This window comes from Choristoneura fumiferana, chromosome 10, assembly GCF_025370935.1.
Source record: "Choristoneura fumiferana chromosome 10, NRCan_CFum_1, whole genome shotgun sequence".
Lineage (NCBI taxonomy): Eukaryota > Metazoa > Arthropoda > Insecta > Lepidoptera > Tortricidae > Choristoneura > Choristoneura fumiferana.
Window position 1 is genome coordinate 10,381,775 of NC_133481.1, and position 22,006 is coordinate 10,403,780.

General features: G+C 37.2%; 1 protein-coding gene across 1 annotated transcript in view; it reads left to right on the forward strand.

Annotated features, from left to right (window-relative positions):
• LOC141432066 (kinesin-like protein CG14535) overlaps positions 1 to 22,006 on the forward strand; it is a 343,284-nt gene that overhangs the window by 316,427 nt on the left and 4,851 nt on the right. Inside the window, exons 6-9 of the mRNA XM_074093449.1 lie at positions 8,917 to 9,123; positions 17,232 to 17,325; positions 20,574 to 20,771; positions 21,189 to 21,404. Coding sequence (XP_073949550.1) covers positions 8,917 to 9,123; positions 17,232 to 17,325; positions 20,574 to 20,771; positions 21,189 to 21,404 — 715 coding nt within the window. The remainder of the gene's footprint in view (positions 1 to 8,916; positions 9,124 to 17,231; positions 17,326 to 20,573; positions 20,772 to 21,188; positions 21,405 to 22,006) is intronic.

The window sequence follows — 22,006 nt, forward strand, 5'->3', positions numbered from 1 at the left end:
ATAATATATACCTACCTATATACACCTACTTATGTAACGTGACATGGATACCTGGATTTTGTAACACTTTAAAACGCAAAGAAATGTATGACCTGAATCCTTATCTCTGTGGGATCATCGTCTATGAGTCTGCTGACATCACCTTCCGTCCAAGCTCAATTTTATATCATAACTAGACAGCTTTCTGAAAAATGTATTGTATTATAAACAATTAAGTATCTATTTAATAATAACAAGGTCACATTTGACAATACTATGATTTATTTACTATAATTTTCATAGGATTCTATAGGTTCTGTAAAAACTACTCAAGAAGTCGTATCTTAAATTTGTTATCTTCATTATTATTCATTACGCTACTAAAATTTTAAAGTTGTCCAATTTCAAAACGACATCGACTGTGAATAAAACTGTACCTTAAACAAACAACTGAAAATGCGCTCGAAAAATTCAAAACGATCCGAATCTTTATTTCGAATACTGCATTGCGAGAGATAAATGTTCGCGCCGAGACAGAGCGCGTAAGTTCTGTTTGGTTTGAGTCTGCCTCCCCTTTGATAATTTTCACCTGCCCCCTCGAATTTATGCCGGCTGAGATAGCATCTCTGCCGGAAGAATTTGGGGTTTGATTTAAAAGACATATGCTTCTGGAAATGGCCGGTACAAACCCAAACAAATCTGAATATCGAATTCTGAGAAGAGGACTGTTCCTTGCAGTGCGAAGTATATAGGTATAAGCCAAAATGAATTGATTAAAAACTGGGATTACTTGTGTATCTGTCTAACAGATAATATGCTCCGATTATTACCATCTTAGTAATTCTTCAAATCACAAAACTCTTAATTTAACAGAGACCATAAGTCTAACATCTATATAGTAGCATGGTGAACGGTTGAGTGGCTCTGAGGACGAGCTCTGGTTGAGTTCGAAACGCGTCAGCGTAGTTTGGTTATAGTTGGGTTTGTGTGTGTCCTTACATGTGGAGGTGGAGGAGTTACATGAACACACATTTTTTGCAGAGATCTATATAATATAGCTATCCTAAGTTCGCGGGTTAGCAAAGTAATTGTTTAGTTCACCATAGGTAAACCTATGACTTCCCGTTTTAACTAAGGATACTCCTCCTAATCAGCTGTAAAAAATATATTTTGGATTTGCCAACCCTGCAATGTCTCTTCCAGTTTCAGTAGTACGTAACCCCTGTACGGGGGCGAAGTGTCGTTTACAATATTACGATGTTAACCGCTTACGGCGATTTACATAATTCATTCCGTGCCCCCATCGGAACGTATGCTTTGATTTAATATCTTACCACAATTGGTCGCTTTGAGTGGGGAAACTCGTTAATTACCTATACGCGTTGTGAGTAGTAATTGTAATTATTGAAATAAATAATTATTTCTTGAGTGCTGTCGAGGAAACTGGATCACGTAGGATGGAACTTTTTCATTATCAATTTCGCTACGATTTCTTTGGCAAATCTATGGGAAGTCAACATAACATTAGAAGCACAAAGGTTCCATCCTGGTATGTGATTCAGTTTCCTCGACTATAATTTAATAAAATTAATTCATGAATTAAGGATGATAAAGCGTAATAATTAAGTTTTAAGTGCTTGTTAAAATTATATGAAGTTTCGGCCATGTCGTGACGCGGTTTCATACATTTAATACGTGAGAGTGTACGACATCCGCTACCACAATACATTGCGTCAAACAAATAAAACATCGTGATGATGCCAGCATAAACCTGCGAATTATTTTAATGGTGAATGTAGAAATCCGTCAGGGATGGGCATGGGATCTAAAACCCCAAGGCCTTTCATTTCTAGAGGAGACCTACGCACAACACGACAAACTAAACAAGTATAAATTTGTCTTACCAATAAGTTTTTGTTAAAAATTTCATTTTAATACAAGCTTTTTTTGCTGACTGTACTTTTTGTCATCTTTACTTGCACTGTCACACAAACTACATTTGCATAGCAAATTTCAAGTCGATGCCATTAAACGTTAAAGAGTTCCGTCCTGCGGAGACGATCCTAGCCGGACTACTAGGATGTCACTACTAGATTTTACTGTATTGACACGCAATTTACATAATTATGCCAAATTTCAAGTCAATTCGACTATTGCAAGTTGATCGAATTTAACTTGCAAGATTTGACTACAGACAGACAGACAGAGAAACAACGGGACAGCTGAAACTAAATAAAAGCTTAAAAATAATAGCCACCGATTCTACATATTTCGTTAGAATCGTTTTATACCAATACTTGTTTTATAAACTGGCCTAGCTGATCGTAACAAGAAAGACATCAAACAACCTCAAACCTGCAGTAGCACTTACAACCCAACAATATCATCCAATGGCGTCACGCATAACAATGACGCAGTGACAAAACATACATTATTCATACAAAGATAATCTCAACCCCTCAGGGGAACGGAAAAACGTCAGTTACTCGTTTGTATGAAACACTGGGTCGTTTTTACGAGGAGATGAACCTAAAAAAAGATTAAGGGGCTCTCTGTTTCAAAAAACACTTTTCATCCTTAATCCCTTATCCTTACTTCTTTACTTCCTTATCCTTATCTTTGCTAATGTTATAAATGAAAAAGTAACTATTTCTGTCTATCTACCTGTCTATGAACCATGTCTAAAGCATTGCTCTTTTACTGTAATAATTAGTTACGGGGTCCTGTTTGAAAAAGAAAATTAACACCTCATTCTGTTTTTGTGCAAAACCATTATTTGTCTTAAAAGCTAAATACAGACCAGTGACTCTCCTTGAGTTACTGATAGTATAGGTAGAAGGACGGTAGTGATCGTTTTCCATTAGATGACCCACTAGCTCGTTATCCTCGCGCTCATAATAAAAAATATCTTCAATGTGAGTGGTTGGCATTGGTTATCTTTATACTAATCTGTGCAACTCATTTTTAGTCTATAAACAAAATATAATACGAGCTCAACAATAGAACGACGTGTCGACAACATGTTAAAAAATACCGAAAAAATCAAAGCTAGCAAATAATAAAAGCAACTCGCGTGCTGTGTACATCGTAAATTTGGCGAAACTCATAAAAGCCGCCATGTAAGGCAGTACAACGATTTCGCAGCTCATTCCAGCTACCCCCGTGTCCGCAGGTGACACTCTTTTATCGCCCCTTTGCTCCTAAACTGGCGTAATGCTGAGATTTCATAACACTGTCATATATCTTGTTTGCCTTTTGTACGTGAACAAAATTGTCATTTTTCGCATATTAGGGGCTAAGATAAGTCTATATTTATGAAATGTCTCTTAACTTGAACATTCATTTAGAACCAACACAACACGAAGAACAGAGGCTTTATTATTTAACACACTTGGAATCACTATAATTACCACCAATTCCTAATCCGTCCAATTCTTTCTTTCTTTCTTTTTTTTCAATTCTTTCTATCACACGATATAAGACGAGGGTAGAAAGAGAGAATGCGATCGCGAACGTCAGCGCGTTAGACAATACGATCCCTGATCACTAACACTAACATCATAAACAGGAGCTACAAAACTAAAAGTATGCACCATTCTTCCCGTTAAATGTCCGCTGCAAAGCAACCTACAAAGCTTAGGGCTTATATTACACTGCCATGAAATTACAAGCCTTTAACAAAACGTAAACATGAACAAGAATTGAAAATCTTCTACAAAAGCAGGGTGCAAGGTTTATGGTAAGGTAAACATCATGGGGCTGCCGATAAATCTGTTCTGCGCTTGGCCGATAAACTTCATTTCGCCGATGAACTGTCATTTTACCGACAAATTCGTCCCGAATCCTCCATAAAAAAAGGAATATTTTATGGCAAGGCTAGAGCGCGGCACGTTCTGATATTTTGATAAATAACCTGATAAACAAAGCGAAGACTTTTGATAAATAGTACCTACGCTACAATATGTTTCGGCTGTATTAAAAATTAAATGAAACAATTAATTATAATAGGTAGTAATTTTGACTTCGATTCCGATTTACTTAGTTTTAAACATATGATTTTGTCCTTTAGTCATCGTGTGCATTTATTATTTAATATGAGTTCAGATAGTTCAAACGCCACGTGGTAGGTGGGCCAGTCAACTTTTTTACCGACACTAATCTGTCCGCGACATTTTTCAAACAATTGCATATTATTGTAAGTAAACATGTTTTTTCTGTAATTTAATAGATGTTGTACATGAATACATGCCATCCTACGTAATTTCAACCAGTCAACCTATTAAACCGTGAAATATCTTGTTGGAAGTACGATTTTTTGGTAACGCCAGAGACAATTTTGGTAACGCAGGAGACGCCCAAAGTGTCGTTAAAATAGTTGATTGGCCCAGGTATTTAATTATCCCTCCCATTTGGACCCTCATATAGGACGCAACGTTGAACAAATTCAAAATAGTTCTCCGTAAGTCTAAAAACAGCCGCGTCATAATCCGTATCATTTACACCCCAAGTTTATTATATAAATTTCCCAGTTTAGCACATTCGAGGCGCCGAACGGTTCATTATCTTGTTTAATTTTCCACTTCAGTGACCGCGCGTCTTCACTGCACCTTCGTCTTTGGCCCAATTTTACGGAAATTTAAATTTTGCCCCCCACAGAACAGCTCCGAAGTGTACGAATACAGCGAACAAGGGTGCAAATACTCCCCTACAATGCTGTCTGGTTATTGTAATTCGAAATCATAGGTATGCTGTAAAAGATCACTCATAGGTCGCAGAAATTATTGCAGGGGAGAAGGAATAAATGGGGTGTGAAGAGTTAGAATTTGTTTTTGAGCAATAAGTAGTTATTGTATTATTTGTGCAAATCAACTCATAAATTTCAAGTTAAAGGAGTGTTTTATACAATTAATATACAAACTTTAATTCGAGATAGAAAATTGAAGACCTTGGCTTTTTCATCTAAAATTCTTTGACTGTTTCTAACCAAAGACTTGTAGAAAGAATCAATGAAAATTTCCGCAATAGCTTCACCCTGTCAATTATTCAATAATTTTTTAGTAATAAACCAAAACCGACGTCATTGCGGCATTGCCGTTGAGTTGATATTTTAAAAACACCAAACAACCTTATACTTTGTAGACAGGCAACATTTTGAGACTTCTTGTTAAAGATGAAAGCAATATGGCCGCTCTGACGAGCCATTTTGCTTGTTGACAACAAGATTTGTTTTTTCCTCAAGACAGGGGCCTTTTGTCATTCCTGCCACAGAATAATTTAAGATGCTGAGCCATCTCGTAATGGAATTTACCTATGTTATCCATTTAAAGATTGTGACACGTTTAGGTTGAAAAGAAAATGTCAAATTATAGCTATGACCATACATACACATACTTGAACAAAAATACAGCAGTGTTTTTGTAGACGTATTTTTAATGCTACATAATCTAACTCAAATGTGACTAGGAGATTGTTTAGGCATCTGAAAATTCAATGAAATATATCGAACTTCATGTACAATCCGGTAAGTAGGAAGATAGGTACCATCCGCCAAATATGTGGTCTACCACCCTAAAGCTGATAATCGTTTGCATGTCAAAAAACAATAATACCAATATTCATTCATTCATTTGACAGGAACTTGTTTAAAAATTGATGGACCACTTATTTAGCTGATGGTACATGTGTTTTACAACTCTTTACATAAAGAACTAACTGAAAATGTCATGACTACAGCATCATAATGTTTCGCCATCAGGGACGATTCAACAATCAAAATTAAGATCATAATCCAACTCACAATATGAAGAAGAAAATTATCAAACCAGCATAAGACTTTAATTCGACGCAATATTATTGAAATTCGCTTAACACTGTAAAGACAGTTGCACACTAGAGGCGCGTGCGTCCAAGCGATACCGACGGCGGGCGATCGTACGTCAGTCAGGATTTACGGATTTACTCATCAACGGCTGATATATCGGCAGACGGACGAACAGCGATTTAACATGTTTAACACGAAAATTTAATTTGATACGGAAATGTGTACACTTGTTTTGTAGCTAGCTGTCGTCTGTCTGTCTGAGAATTTTCCAATGGCAGTCCGCCTACGGCACCTTGTCATAATTTAGTTATATTGGTAAGTCTATGTACGTGGTCAAAATTCAAACTACATATTTTATGATTACCTTTTACCAGAAATTAAAAAGAAAAAAAACACGTCACAAATAGGCCAAATCAGTATAAGTACTGTCGAATTTAAGGCTTGCGCTTGTCCTCTTTTGAGACCAAGATCGGTTACCTACGCAAGATTACCAAATAAAGGGTTTTGCATCCTCTAATTTTCATCTCATTTTATCAAAATATATGGTTCCACAACGGCAATATTTGAATAGACTCACAGATTATCGAAAACAGCAACAGTAGAGTAACAAAAGAAACAAGCTGTCGAAAAAATCGTTTCCAATTAGCCAGTGGATTCAAATTCAATGGAGCACGTGATTCGCCAACTGGGGAAGCCCGATGCCTAAGCCGAATGACTGACGGACCGCGCGGTATCGCGCGTCGACAGTTCGTCCGTGTGGAAGAGGCTTTACAATGACAGCTCGCCAGTGAAAGCCTGCACCTGAGATTATATTTGTTGTGGTCGGTTTTAATGCTGTAAAGTAGCAAAGGAAGTTAAGAAAACTGGCAAATATGTGTCGGACCATGCGCATTAGGTATGGACATTTATACTAAAATGTGGCAAATATTCAATATGATAAGTTTTGGTCGATTATTACTCGTTACCTTGTTAAGCCTACTAAGCTGCAGGTAATAGTTTCCCCTTCAATTCGTTATACATGTCGGCGGCCGATCGTAAAATCCCCCAGATCACGAAATTCCTAGGCATATTGTGAAACGCCGCCATTTCATGATATGCCTAAACGTTGGCCAGGCATATCACGATGTGCCTGAGAAATAATACGGCAGATCGATTAGAGCAACGCATTCGTCGATATTCCTAGCTCTATACCGGGCACATCGTAAAATAGTTTCTTATTTGGCCACTGGTGGCGCTGCGTATGCAATGGCGGCCGTGACCAGCTGACCGCCCGTGTTTGTTTAGCGCGTGAAAAATGTCGGCGTCGCAACAAAATGATCTTTAAACCGAAAATAGTGATTGAATTCAAAATAGAAGTGCAAAAGAAGCTTTTGAACATCAGCTCCGTTCTTTTTATGTGAACAAACGGATTCTGTGCACAATGTGAAAAAACCATGGACGTCTGCCCGTATTTTAGAGGTTAGAATTTTGTTGGTAAATAAAGTATTCACTAGTTGTTATTTATTTATATAGAAAAATTTAGGTACGACGAGCGAAGCGAGGAGTGGTTAGTATTAATTGTGATCACGACGCACGAGCCGAGCGAGCGAAGCGAGCGTGCCGCGGCAGCGGCCGGCGAAGTGCCAGAACCGATATGGCGGTGTTTCATGATATGCCTAGGAATTTCATGATCTGCCTAAACTGGCCAAATCATGAAATGGCGGCGCTTCATGATATGCCTAGGAATTTCATGATCTGCCTAAACGTCACTAGGCAAATCGCTAAACGGTGAGTTATGAACGATATGGCGGATGTTCCTTAGCCAATTCATGAAATGGCGGCATTTCACGATATGCCTAGGAATTTCGTGATCTGGCGGATTTTACGATCGGCCGCCGACATACATACCGCCATCATGTTTTTTCCATGTTTATGTAGTAGGTGCTTAGTTTACGAGGGGGATACTCACCTTTAAAAAATGCACTTTAAAGTATATCATTTGCCAACAAACTCGTCAGGTGGTAGCAAATTGTTAAAAAAACTTATACACCTATTATTACCTAAGGGTTTCTAGTTGACTACGGAACCCTAAAATAAGCCTATGGGAGTTTTCAATAATTCCTTTTTAGTGCACACCTTTGTGAACCTCAAAGAACAATAATTTCCGTCAAATCGCAAATATACCAAGGCAGTTTAGGCTACAGTATGTCAGTATTGTCAGTTAGTCACATTATTCTTTTATAAATTATAAGTTTATACTATTAGATATATAGAGAACTAATTAATTCACAACACCACGGCCATACTTAGTTTATCCCACGAATGCAATAATCACTTGAGTGATAATTCTTTGTTTATAAGACAGGGGTGAAAAGGCACGCAGACCTTACGGAAATATTTGCTAGCGAGGGCAAATATTGGTTCCGTGGGGCTCACGCACGCTTGTCAGTCCTATGTGGGTCACGGAACCCTATTTATTAGTTGGCTATAAAATACATATAGCAGCAAGAAAAATGTACGTATAAAATTTGGATGGGGTTAAAAAAGTGGACTTTAAACGCCGGTAGTTAAAAATAATACGAAACATTCCAATATGCGTTCCAAGGTTACGTTCATTAAATTGTTCTTAGGACAGACTTGCCACCAATCATTTTTAACCCCCGACGCAAAAAGAGGGGTGTTATAAGTTTGACCGCTATGTGTGTCTGTATGTCTGTCTGTGGCACCGTAGCTCTTAAACGGATGGACCGATTTGAATGCGTTTTTTTTATTTGAAAGCAGGTTTTCTAGCGATGATTCTTAGACATGTTTTATCAAAGTCGGTTCAGCCGTTTTTGAGATATTGAACTTTGAAGTGACAAAGTCGGGGGTTTTCCAACTTTTTTATTAATGAACTAGGTATATACAATTTACTTTGCTTATACCCGCGACCTTACGATAGCTACGTCTATGCAACAAAGTGTGTGTTCATGCAGCATCTCCACCCCCACACTGTAAGGACACGCACAAATCACATAAGCTCAACTGTCACCACCACCACACACCACTAAAGCGTTTCGAACTCAATCAGAGTTCATCCTCAGAGTAACCATGCTACCAGATTTTGACGATGACAATAACCTTAATGCTTGTTTCAGGTGAAAGTAATGCTACGAGTCGGTGCATCTGGCGAGGGTCCTTTCACGAGCGGCACCCAGACGTTCTCGCTAGACAAGCGCAAGAAGCAAGTGAGCCTCTGCGAGAACGTGACCGGCGCAGCTGCTCCGCCCGAAGACAGGAAGGTCGGCGTGGCCGCACCGAAGATGTTCGCTTTTGACGCTATTTTCTCCCAAGATGATTCACAGGTACGGTACATTTTCATTCATATAAACGTATTGGTATAAACTTTTTTCAATGCACAAAATAAAAAGTGAAATAAACGGTTAACTGACGTCTTTAAACGCAAAACGCAACGCAAGGCTTTAAATGCAAAACACGTTGCGCAGCCGCCGTGGTGTGGGCTCCGAGAAAAGGGCTACGCATTAGTCCGGAGCACGGCGAGCTAAACTTAAAGACGTGAGTTATCTGTTTATTTCAATATGAGTGAGTCTCACGGTATTTTCCCGGTATATAGATTAGCTAATGCCCTACAGAAGCTGCTTAATAGTCACCAGAAATTGGGATTTCCGTAGTAATTTGGGGCTGTCAGAGCAATCTCTCATTTACCAACTTCTAACTTTCAATCAATAGACTTTATAAAATTCAAAATAGATTGTTAGTAACTTATCATGTTTATCTACATACATGTATGCTCATGCTGTGTATATACACACAGTCACGTATAAACGTATAACTTTCGAGCAATAATGAGCAAAATAACAATCATTGCTCCATTGACCATTGCTTAGTTTTGCGGGTAGGTATGTGTCATAGTGCCAATCATTAACAATTGTTGTGTGGTTGAGTTTAAGTTAGTTGGTTACAATTTTCTCAGGGTGAGACTGTTCTTTAACATTATAATTATCACCTGTTGTTAATCTTTTTTTGGATTCTGTTTTTTATACCGTACTCTCCGTGAGCTCTTAAAAAAACCTTCGGATTTTAGAACCATTTTCGAGTATTGACTATGTCACGCGATCGTGATATGCGGTTCTGTTCTGTTATCAACTTGCAAACTTTTCGAAGTTAATGTAAAAAGTTATGTAAAGAATAACCATCAGTACAAAATAAACCTTACTGTAATAATATTACGCTTATTTATCTTTTTCAAATTTAATACAATATGACTTTTTGTCATGATACAAATAAAACAAAATCAGCATTTTCGAATTCTTCCACCGTTCATTTAAATAGAGAACCCCGCCTTACTACTTTTGTTTGAAGTATATATAGAGCTGTTATACTGTGTCTACTTCTCTTGGGTATGTCAAATTAATTTTTTTGGTCTGCTTCGTTTAATATTTCTTTATGTACTTTTCGAAATCCTCGTTGCTTCTATAACTCGGTCTTGAACCTCATTAAAATATTTACACCAACACGTTTCTTGAAACTTTCAGCTGCTTTAAAAAAATATATACATTATAATTATAAACGATTTCCCGTTATTGGCTATTTACAGAAATACCCTATTTAAGTTGACTCCCAATAGAAATCATTTTTCGAAAACTAAACTAAATAAATAAGTAAGTGGTGGTTTAAACTGCTATATAAATCAATGAAAACACAAGGAGTGCACTCTCCGCGTCATGGATTGCTACTAAGTCAAAAAGAATTGTCATTTCTACAACACGAAACTTCCGATTTCCCCGAAACCCGAAGGTTTTCTAAGAGCTCACGGATTGTACTTGATTTACGAATATCGGCAATTATAAATGACAAGTCATCATGACAATTCAAAAGTGCCACTGGTTTTCTGTCTCTGGTCTTCACGCAATTATAAACAAAGTAAAATCATTTTTTGTCAAAATAATTGTAAAGGTCTCTTTTATCCAAGACATATTTCCGCCGACTGTGTTATTCCAATTTCACTACGTTAGAAAGATACACATTTCGTCGCAAGAATTTTGTGTGCCAAGCGAATATTATGACATCAGATTTCATAAAGCTATTTGTATATAGTTGAAAAGAAATTAGGCAGGTACGTGGGCTATTTTGCAGCCGTCAGGTTGATAAGAACTCTGAAAAATATTTTGCGCCTCTTACCGTGACACGTTTCTTGAATCATTCACTAGCTCAGCTGAATTTTGCTGTTTATTTCTATCTTTATGTATTCTTACGGTGCTTGTATTGAACTTGTTAAGTTGTTGCTGTTTTACGTTCATAAACTGAAATTGTTTATATCACCTAGTTTTAGTTTAGCGCTTCTTCCATTCTAAACACTTCGTATTTTTTCTGTCTCAAGGAAAAATGTTTACGAATTTTTCAATGAAATATTATGTTTTAAGGACATAATTCTAAAAGATGTATTAAAATATGGACTAATTATTCCAGCAATCAATATTCAATATTCTTGTTAAGATTTTTCCTCAGAATATTTGATTCAAAATGTAGATAGTTGTGTTGAGCGCCAAACAAATAACTAGTATCTCTTTTAACCAAGCGTTTATGATTCAGTCGGTAAATAGAAACTTTTCTTTTAATATATGAGCAGAATATAGATTACGAACATTATATCCCTCATAATCCGTAGCTCGATCAAAACCGCCGCCTCGCCATCCGCATCGCAGTTGAGTTTCGTGCACTAAAAATGTCTGTTCGGGCGCTTTGGGAATGCACGTGTTTAAATAGTTAAGCGAACGTACAGCGTTGAAGCAAGTTTTGCGTACTTTTCTATATTCGCAGTAGCGCTTAAAAATGATAAGAATTTTCTGCAATATGAACGTGAACTGGTATTACGCGAGACACGGTTTAAGGAACAGAAATAAGTACCTAAATATTGAAATTCTTGACGTGAATGGCTCTCTAATGACATGGATCTAGTAAAAGATAACAATTATTCTTGAAGAAACACAAACTAAGACTGAATTTACTGGATTAAAACTAGTATCCAATACGTTCAACTGCTCTAGCGTGAAGAAAAACAAACACACCACACACATACATACCCACGAACTTTCGCATTTATGATATTTGTAGGATATTTACTTATTTTTTTACGACGATGTATTAAGTATACGAAAAACTAGCACATAATGTATTTTGCTTACTAGTTTACTATCAGACTGTTTATAACCACCGCTATGCGTTATTATCCTAAGTCTCCTATCGCGTCATATAAAAGACCACCTAAATTACCTCACCTGCACCTAATTACACTTTCCGCATAAATTTCCGCACTAACACCGCGTTCCGCAGTCATTAATAGTGTGTAATCCCCTTTATCTGGCGTTAGGCACTGGCTTAAATGTGTATTGGAATTACATTTGTACATATTAGAGTATAGTACCTACCATAATGCGGAAATGTGGTAATTAACGTTAAGGGTATTATTAGTCGTAGTTTATTAATGATAATGAGATATGGCAAATGGGTCGTTAACCTTATTTTTTGGTGATATCAGGCACTTGTCGTCATAGTGACTTGTCACATCAAGCGCAATTTTTGGTTCAATACTTGTAACAGATTTTAGGTGTGAGAAAATATCGTTCAAGTTGCGGTACACTGCCATCTAATATCGACCACTTACCCATCCTACTAAAAAAATAATAAGAGATTTTTTATGTTCATGAGTTTGTATGCGTGCGTGTGTGTGGTTTTTTACTCCTTCAATATGACAGTTGGACGGATTTGGAAGAAATTTGGTATATAGGTAGATAGCAAAACATCTGGAATAACTTTTAGGCTACTTTTTATTCCGATATTCCCACAGGATCCGGATAAAATCCCAAAATTTCAGGTAGGTTATGTTGAAAGTACTATTTAATTTCAGGTAGGTGTGTTGAATCTACTATTTAATTTCAGGTAGGTATGTTGAATCTACTATTTAATTTCAGGTAGGTATGTTGAATCTACTATATAATTTTTAGAAATTCCCAATGGATTTTTTTGCCAAACCTATAAAATTAAATTTAATTGCTAGATGCTACTATGAAGGTTAGTTGTTTTTTAGTTTTAAGACGTACAGAAAAAACGTATTCGTACGACAGATGACAATATTATGATAGAGACTTGCTATACGCTAATTTTGTTAATGCTAGGGCCACACATATCGCAATAACTCGAATATTCACTTTATCGCGATGCTTCGGGCGAAGCCGCAGACACTTCGCCCCACTGTCGGTAAACTCGCGCACATCAAAGGGTTTCATTATCGATAAATATTTCTTTGTTTACAATGTGGCCATGCACAATGCCGTAGGCCGAAGACGAAGTATCGCAATAATTTTTATCGCGATGTGTGTGGACCCTACCATAATAAATAATAGTTGTATTACACAACGATGTCTTTACCCATCAATAGGTTAACAATATCAAAAAATATATTTAAGACTGGGAATCAAACCCAGGTTCTCGACAATCCTCGCATGCTTACATAGCACGTGTACCTAAGTACAATTACCATTACTATTATAGCTGTCTATGTAGGTTCTCAAAAATATTTGAACACTTGCGTAATTGCCAAAAATCGCGGTTGACATTAACTTTATCCGCCGAAACTTGCCATTGTCTTAAATTAGTTTCACTTTTCATGCTGACGGTCCTCCGGTATGCAATATTTCAACCGGCAACGACAGTGGGGGCGACAGCAGCTTAAGGTCTCAGGACTGACCTGGCATGGCTTAGCGAACGGTCAGTCGGTGTAATAATGGATTTACATAGATATATTAGACGCATCATGTTATTATCTTGTATTTACTATATGTCGCAGGTAAATGGCCAAATCAGAATTTTGAATGAATCCCTGAAGAATTTGACCGCCAAATCAAGTAGTGTTAAAACATTTTAACATTTTTGGTGAATTCATTTTATCATTTGCCTAAAAAAACAGTAATTTGATGAAATCCCTGAATCAGTTTAGTGAAAGTACGAAATCAGCCAAAAAGGGAAACTCGTTTTTTCGCTTCACCATGAGTTTTTAGTGATTTGATAACATCCCTGAAACCCGTCAGTGAGTTAAAAAAAATAGAAATAGAAATATTTTATTCGCACTTCGCTAATTACAGACAACACAAAATAAAAAACAAGTATTAAGTAAGTATTAAGTAGATAGGAAGTTGACGAAACGAACTCACAAAGTCAATTAGTTTTATCACTTCACTAGACTCATTCATGACGGAAATCTCAACTTTAGTATAGATTAAGTTGCATAGAGACTGTCATATCACGTTTTTTACTCCCGAAAAAACCTCTGATGAGAAGAACCTGACAAGAAGCTCAACTATGTAGGTATTTTTTTTAACAATCTACATTACATTTCTATTTATATTATAAATATAATCTAAGACGTCTGTAACGAGTTATCGCCGCGCTCTACGCCGCGCCGTAGAGCGTCTACGATAAATCGTAGAGACTTCACAATTTACTCAATCCGGTTATACTGCATGTAAAGTCATGTTCGCTAACGCATTTATTTGCTTTTCAGTTACCACAAACGCATATATGCGTTAATAACTGTTAAATTACTTCAGCGGCAGCGGTATTAAATGAAAGCCATGAAAACGGATGCTTTGCTGGCAGTTATTGCTTTAACCGTGAAATTAAAGAAATGATTACAACATTAATTATTGATAAAACTGGTGACCGTTGCATTCAGTGATGACACCGTTCAAATAGACGTTGTAGTTATATAATATGATAGTTTAGTAAAAGTAACTCTGTCTGTCTGTCTATATATCTTTTGAATGAAATTTATTGTGGACATAGTTTGAGACCCTAAGAAGGACATAGAATATTTTTTCACACAATGACAATGTAGCAGGCAATAACTTATTTTAGATGTATCCGAACCAATTCAATTTATCTGTAACTCAATGAAAAACCTCTCAATAAAAATTACGCATTTTTTAATAATTTACTTCCCTCTCGGGGAGGATCTAAACGCTCTCAATTAACGACGAAGGGGCCATTAAAATTTTCATTCACAACAATTTCAATATCCACGCCAAATGAGTGCTTCAAGTGGGGTTGCCATGATAGAAATTAACAAATTAATGGTAATTAATATTAAGTTCGTGTTTTGAGAAAGTTTATAATTTTCAAACACTAAAATGATATTAATAATGAAATTTTAGAAACCTTAACTTTCTATCTAATCTTTTAGTTTTAAGTGAGCAATCCTTGTAATTGTTTTTATTTGTTTCGGGAATATTTTAAGCGGTTGTATTTTGTAAACTTATTCGGCGTTTCTAGTGGTTGAATTATAATTTCGGGGGAGTCCATATCAATGAATAATGGGTTCCAGGTCAATATACTCGTACGGTACTTTTTCTTTCATGATAAGCTTGGTGAAACAATATTTATTTTTAATATTTTTTACATGTTTGCAATTTATGTCTGTACGTAAGAACTAGGAATTGAAATGAGCACTTTCAGTGTGAAAAATAAGGATTTTGTTATATATTAACCACGTCAGGTACACAGCACACTAAGTTTAAAACATAAGTCAAAGTTAACGTGAATTTTTCGTGGTGTGATGACAGTAGGTTCAAACACTACAAAATTCTACTATTAAAAATTTGACGTGTGATCTCAAAATTTATCTGTTTATGTCATGACACGTAAATACATTTATTGTAGGTAAACAGTTCGCTGCTTAGTTACAGATCAGTTTCTTCAAACCATTCCACACGATAAGTTAGCTAAACTAATGTTCAAACTATTTACTACAACATCAGAATAACTGATTACCTTATTAACTATTTATGACACCAAGTTGAGCTAAGCTGACTTGCATTATTCTAACAATTTAATGACATGTTGAAATATTTTGCAATTTTTAATAGCACGATATGGCAAAATTGCTTGCAATATGGCAACCTCAGCGCAATATGGCGGGCCGTGACGTAATCCCGCCGCGTACCTTAAGCCCTTTTAATTATCTCGAGCCGAAAGAAAACACGAGCTCGGCCGAGGTTTGCCGAGGTTTTCCGAGGGCTGCCGAGGTGTGCCGCGGCTCAGCCGGGCTTTGCAACGTAAACACCATGTAAGTGGCAGATTTGCTTAAATTATTCAATGCATTACCTCTAACGCTTACCGTTGCGAAGTTTTAGATGTTCCATTTAATGTTAGGTCAACGCAAACAATGAATTTTAAAGGTAGATAGTTAAGCCGTGGATAGTAGTAATTAAAGATTAATTATCGCGAGAATAATACATACTAATGTTGCTACGTATTTCCTTGGCAAGCGCGCGATGTTTCTTGCATGAAACTACGCAAGTGCAATCACTTATTGTATCTAGAGACACTTAGAAGCCGTAGGTCATACATATAAAGTTGTTAAACCTGTGAACCGTGAATTCAAACTTAGGCACACCTCTGAGTTTTCTGAAATTCGGAATGAAATAATAAATTAACCCGTTAAATTACCAAAATGTTTTGTCCTTGTCTGCGTGGAAAAAGCAAACGAAAAAGTGACAGTGATCTTAACAGACACGACGTAAAGAGAAGTTAAAAGAGGCAAAGCAAGCGGGAATGCTTAAACACTAATCTTATCTGCGGAGTTACTAATCGAGAAATTTATTAGGATTAATAATTGCTACCACAGCTCTTCTAAGCAGGTAAAACTTAAGTTAAACAAGCGTTTAAAGAGCAGATTGAAGGATAAGGATTGGTTGTATTGCTCTGTGGTGTTTAACGAATAATGAAAATGAATGAGTGAATGATTGTAAGATGTTTAAATTTACTAGAGCAACTTTTTTTACAGACGGAGATATGCTCGAGCGCTCTGACAGATGTCATCCACGCAGTTATCAACGGGACAGACGGCTCCTCTTCTGCTTTGGACACCAGGACTTGGTAACTACTGCATTAAATTGTCCTCCGCCGGGCCAGAGTAAATTAAAAGAAATACCGTCAATAAAGGATCGGATTCAATTTCTTTTCAGAAAGGAGTATTTAACAGATCACTTGCGACTTAATTCCTACAGACACGACCTAGAATTAAAAACAAAGTTAGAAACGACGTTAGAAAGTAATGCAGAAACTCTATCGAGTGCGTTGTTTTTAAATTTATTAGGATTAATAATTGCTACCACAGCTCTTCTCTTCATGGTGGCCATAACTCAAGAAAACGTTTCAAAATAGGATCAATAGTTTTGATAAAAGTATGACAGACGTGAAAACCTTCTCCGTTCCATCGTAGGTATAACAAATTAGTAAAAAGTAGGTAAAACTTAAGTTAAACAAGCGTTAAAGAGCAGATAAATTGGAGGATACGGATTGGTTGTATTGCTCTGTGGTGTTCAACGAATAATGAAAATGAATGAGTGAATGATTCTAAGATGTTTAAATTTACTAGAGCAACTTTTTTTTACAGACGGAGATATGCTCGAGCGCTCTGACAGATGTCATCCACGCAGTTATCAACGGGACAGACGGCTGCCTCTTCTGCTTTGGACACGCAGGACTAGGTAACGATTTCTGCATTAAATTGTCCTCTGAGTTCTGGGGGCCAGAGTTTGAAAGAAATACCGTGTACACCGTGATATTTTCGATTTCTTTTCACTTTAAAGGAGTATTTAAAATGAACATTCGTGCCAATAGAAGTTAAGTTTGATTTTTGAGTTTCATAATCATTCGTCAAGTTTGTTAATTGTACCACCTACTCATAAAAAAAAATTTAAGTTTATAATCAATGAAAGTATCTTCGAATACGATATAATACCTACTGCTTTAATACCGGTATAAATTGGTACCATTTTCAAGCTCTGTCAGTGCTTAATAGGATTCATATTAAAACTTGAAATGGTCGAATGTAAATAAAATGTATAAAGTTCCCGTTAAATAAATCAGGTACACTAACTTTTTGCTTTTAATGGGCTTAACACGGAATTAGGTGATTGCAACTGTTTATATCAGATCGATTGTAGCCACCACACACACAGCACAAAACTGAACACAGCGGGTTATTTTAATGCTGTTTTTAGGGTGTCATATACAATACAATACAATCTTTATTGTATTTACGCGATTCAGGAAACAGGTACACAGAGAGAAAATTACACGGTAAGCAATAGGCGGCCTTATCCAAAAGCCTAAACATCATTTTCTTCCTATCAAGCCACAGTATGTCGGTACGGGAACATTGAAATAACGTGGGGTAATTAAAACAAGATGAGAAATTATTCACTCAGTTTGAGAATCCCCAAAATAAGCGGCATGTTCCGCTAAGCTCGGTTTTAGTGGGATCTGGCTTCCGTTGAAGTTTCATTTGGTGGAGCTTTCATTCAATTTGCATTTAAAACCGTAATCCTCGAGGTAGGGGTAAGAAGAGGCTTGTTACTTTACCTCGTTCTGAATTATCGCCGTAATGAAAATATAAGCCATCTTATTGTTCCTTCGGATTATTATCCTGAGCCTGGATTACTGAGAATAACTGGCAGAAACGATTTACAGGGCATTAAAATCGTGGCCCAATTCGCTCGAGTAAATCACTGTGGATTGTTGAGACGGCGGAAAAAGAAACGTAGCATAAAGCACTAGCGCTTTACATCAACTCATAATAGGTACAGTTCAGTATAGGATAACCGTTTCTTTTCAATATTATTATCATTGTGGAAGCTTCTCACAAATTAATGTCATAATAATTTTCTTGGACCTTTAATACCTTGCTGGGCATACTCGTAGGCCTCCCTCAGAATAAAAGGGCTCGGCCGGTAGTTTCTACGGTGTGGTCCAGATTTCCTCACGTCGTTTATTCGCCGTAAAATTCACAGTACAGTCGTCATCAGATATTTCGGAGCGGCCAAGGTGGTCAAAAATATCAGCACATGCACTCTATTATTAATATATTAGAGTTTATGTACAAATATCTGCCCCGGCCGGGAATTGAACTCAGGACCTCAAGCTTCGTAGTCAGGTTCTCTAACCACTTGGGCATCCGGTCGTCTATATTTATAAACACCTGATCGCTGATTTTCAGCCAGCTCCCTTGGTGATACTCGGACCGCTATACAGATACACTATACTGCCCGCCGGCCGCTAAGGTGTCAATCCTGATACAATGCACAACTATGAAGTTCCTGATTATTGTTAATGTCAACCATTGAAAAAAGTGCTATACTTACTTACTACTCTGTCGCATGCACAAGTAAGCATTGCATTTTTGTCTTTAATTCATAATGTTTATATTCAGAAACTTCATAGTTTTGCAATGTGTCAGGGTTTACTTCATAACGGCCGTTGGCTATGCACGCTAATAACTAGGTAATTATTTATACTACATGAATATTTCTTTTTAGATTATAAAACATGTTTAAGTAGCTTAAATAACATTAAATTAGTTGATAAGCAAATAATAGCTTAGTAATAAAATTTAACAGAAATATTATACATTTTATACATTCACTTGCCGAGTATCCTTGCGTGCGCTAAAACGAAAAATAAATCAAAAATAGCAACTGAGGAATTACGATTTTTGAACTGACAAAAAAGTAGCTTTTATGCTTTTGCCCAAATGTGTAGGTACCTGATAGTCATGTGGAATAATACTATAGGTACGATCAATAACGAGCCCATCGCAAAGATTCACAGTAATATAAGTTACGGCCATTCACGAAGAAGTCGCTCTCACCTTTTGCGTTTATCAAACTTTCAATTAAGACTCAGACTCTTTCCCATTTCCATGCAAATTCGGAGCGAGGCGAGTGCCGGCGAAACTTCGCACCACACTTTATAGTTCACTTGATAAATAGCGAAATAACTTGCGGTCCGCTTTGTCGTCACCAGCTTTGAATACTAAAACTTTTTTCGGAAATGGGAAAATGGACGCAGATTTAATGAACTGTCGAGTATTTTAACTATTTCAATTTGTATTGGCGTTCTTTAAAAAACCGGCCAGTGAGTAGGACTAACGCGACCTCTACTATTCCGTACAGATTGTAGGTAGGTAGGTCTATGAAATAAATCACATACCGGGTGTGGCCTGTAATACGAGCAAAAAATTAAAACATAGAGCGTCCTCGTCAAACTGAACAACATTAGTTCAGCGACTTTTAAAAATAATGGAATCTTTGAATTTTCATTTTTTCATACAAATTAAATAGTGATATCAATGTACGCCATCCCAGAACACAACAGTGCTGACTTCGCCTGCCACGCTACAAACGTCAAGCATTTTGCTTTACATTGCTTCTTCGAATAAACTTAAAAGTTTAATAAGTCGCTGAACTAATGTTGTTCAGTTTGAGGAGTATGATCTATGTTTTAATTATTTGCTCATATTACCCACACCTATAATGTAGGTAACTTCACAGTCACTTTTAGAGGGCAAATTGTAAAATTCACAAAATTGACGAGTGACATTGACTTGGTACAGAAGAGAGACAACAAAAAAACCCTGACTTAGTAACGTTCATTTGTTAATATGCGTAAATTAAAAACATTTTAGTTACGGACTTTTAAAAACGTTCTTAATCCAGAAGATTTACATTCATGTTTAATTAAATAAATCAAATAATCATTTCATATTCAAAGCTTTACACGTTTTACTACGTATACTTAATTAGTTATTTTAAATTCTTGATTATCTTTTATAGAGTATGTATGAGTTAAGCCACTAGTGTCTTGGAGAAATTAAATTCATTTGACCCGTTGAATGCTCTCATAAATTTTACGGAAGTCAAAAATAATTTCTTAATAAATAAATAATTATCCTTAGGTAAATCCTTCACAATGCTGGGGCGGCCGGACTCCGCCGCGTCGCTTGGCGCCATCCCCTGTGCCATATCCTGGCTGTTCCGCGGCATAGCAGAACAGCGCCACAAGTGCGGCACACGCTTCTCCGTCCGCGTCTCCGCTGTCGAACTCTGCACCAACACCAACCAGATCAGGGATCTGCTGGCGCCTTATCAGAATGGTTAGTGTTTTGTTACGAGCTTTTCTTTAGCTTGCCCTGTTTATTTTGGGTCAAATCTTGAAAGCTAAGTTTGACCCACTTCCAGTGGTCCGATTGACTTGAAATTTGGCATACTTATGTAAATTTGGTGAAAATACAATAATCTGGTAGGGACATCTTCGTGGTCCTACTAGGATTGTTTCTGCAGGACGGCACTCCTCAATGGTTATTGGCATCGACTTGAAATTTGGTATGGAGATGATTATTAGACGTAACGTGAAAGCAATGACTTCGATTGCAGTTTCACTCTTACGCATTGGGCTTGTCCGTAGGAGACGAACAAAATTCTGCACACTGCGTGCATTGTTTTGTGTTAAGCATCTTATCAAAAAGTAAAAGTCGAAATTTGTCATCTCTAAAATGTAATATTTCCAACAGATACAGAACAGTCTCCTGGCGTGTATCTACGAGACGACCCCCTCTTCGGCACACATCTGCAGAATCAGTCGGAACTGCGCGTGCACAGCGCGGAGAAGGCAGCGTTCTACCTGGACGCGGCGCTCGCGACCCGGGGGACGAGGGAGGAGGGAAAGGACAGCCATCTACTGTACACTCTGCACGTGTACCAGTACAGCGTTGGAGGCAAGGGGGCAGGTGGGTTAATAATGGACATTATGAAGGTATCTTATTTTTGAAGATATGCGGCAATGCTACTTCTTTCAACTAATGTGTTTGCCGAACTTGTTTGAAACTACTTCGGCGACGAACGTCGTCTTCACATTAGTCTGTCCATCTACTGCGGCTGGCATACAGGCTGACTGTCCAGTGGTGCGGAGCGGTGAACGAGATAAAATGCACCAATAGAATGATGGCTATCGTTTTTTGTCTCACTAGATGGCGCACTGTTGCGTGAGATTTTTAAGTATGGTTTTGAAAGTCTGTTATTACGGGCGTGGAAACAAAGTTTAGATTAAAATCATATTTAATACACCTTAAAACCGTACCATATAAATATCGAGCATGCCACGTTGTTGCATAGTCCCCGTTTTGTTCGGAAAAAAGGGAGGACAAAGGTTTCCGAAAGACAAAACTGTCTCAAAACACAGACATTCATTGCCCCGGAACGCATATTTGCTATAAATAATTACAGATATTGCAAAATATTCACAAAATTATTCTAATTCTAAATAAACCCGCGTAGCTCACCCAAAAACTATGAGATTTGACATTTCGGAGACCTCACGCTACACTAGCGC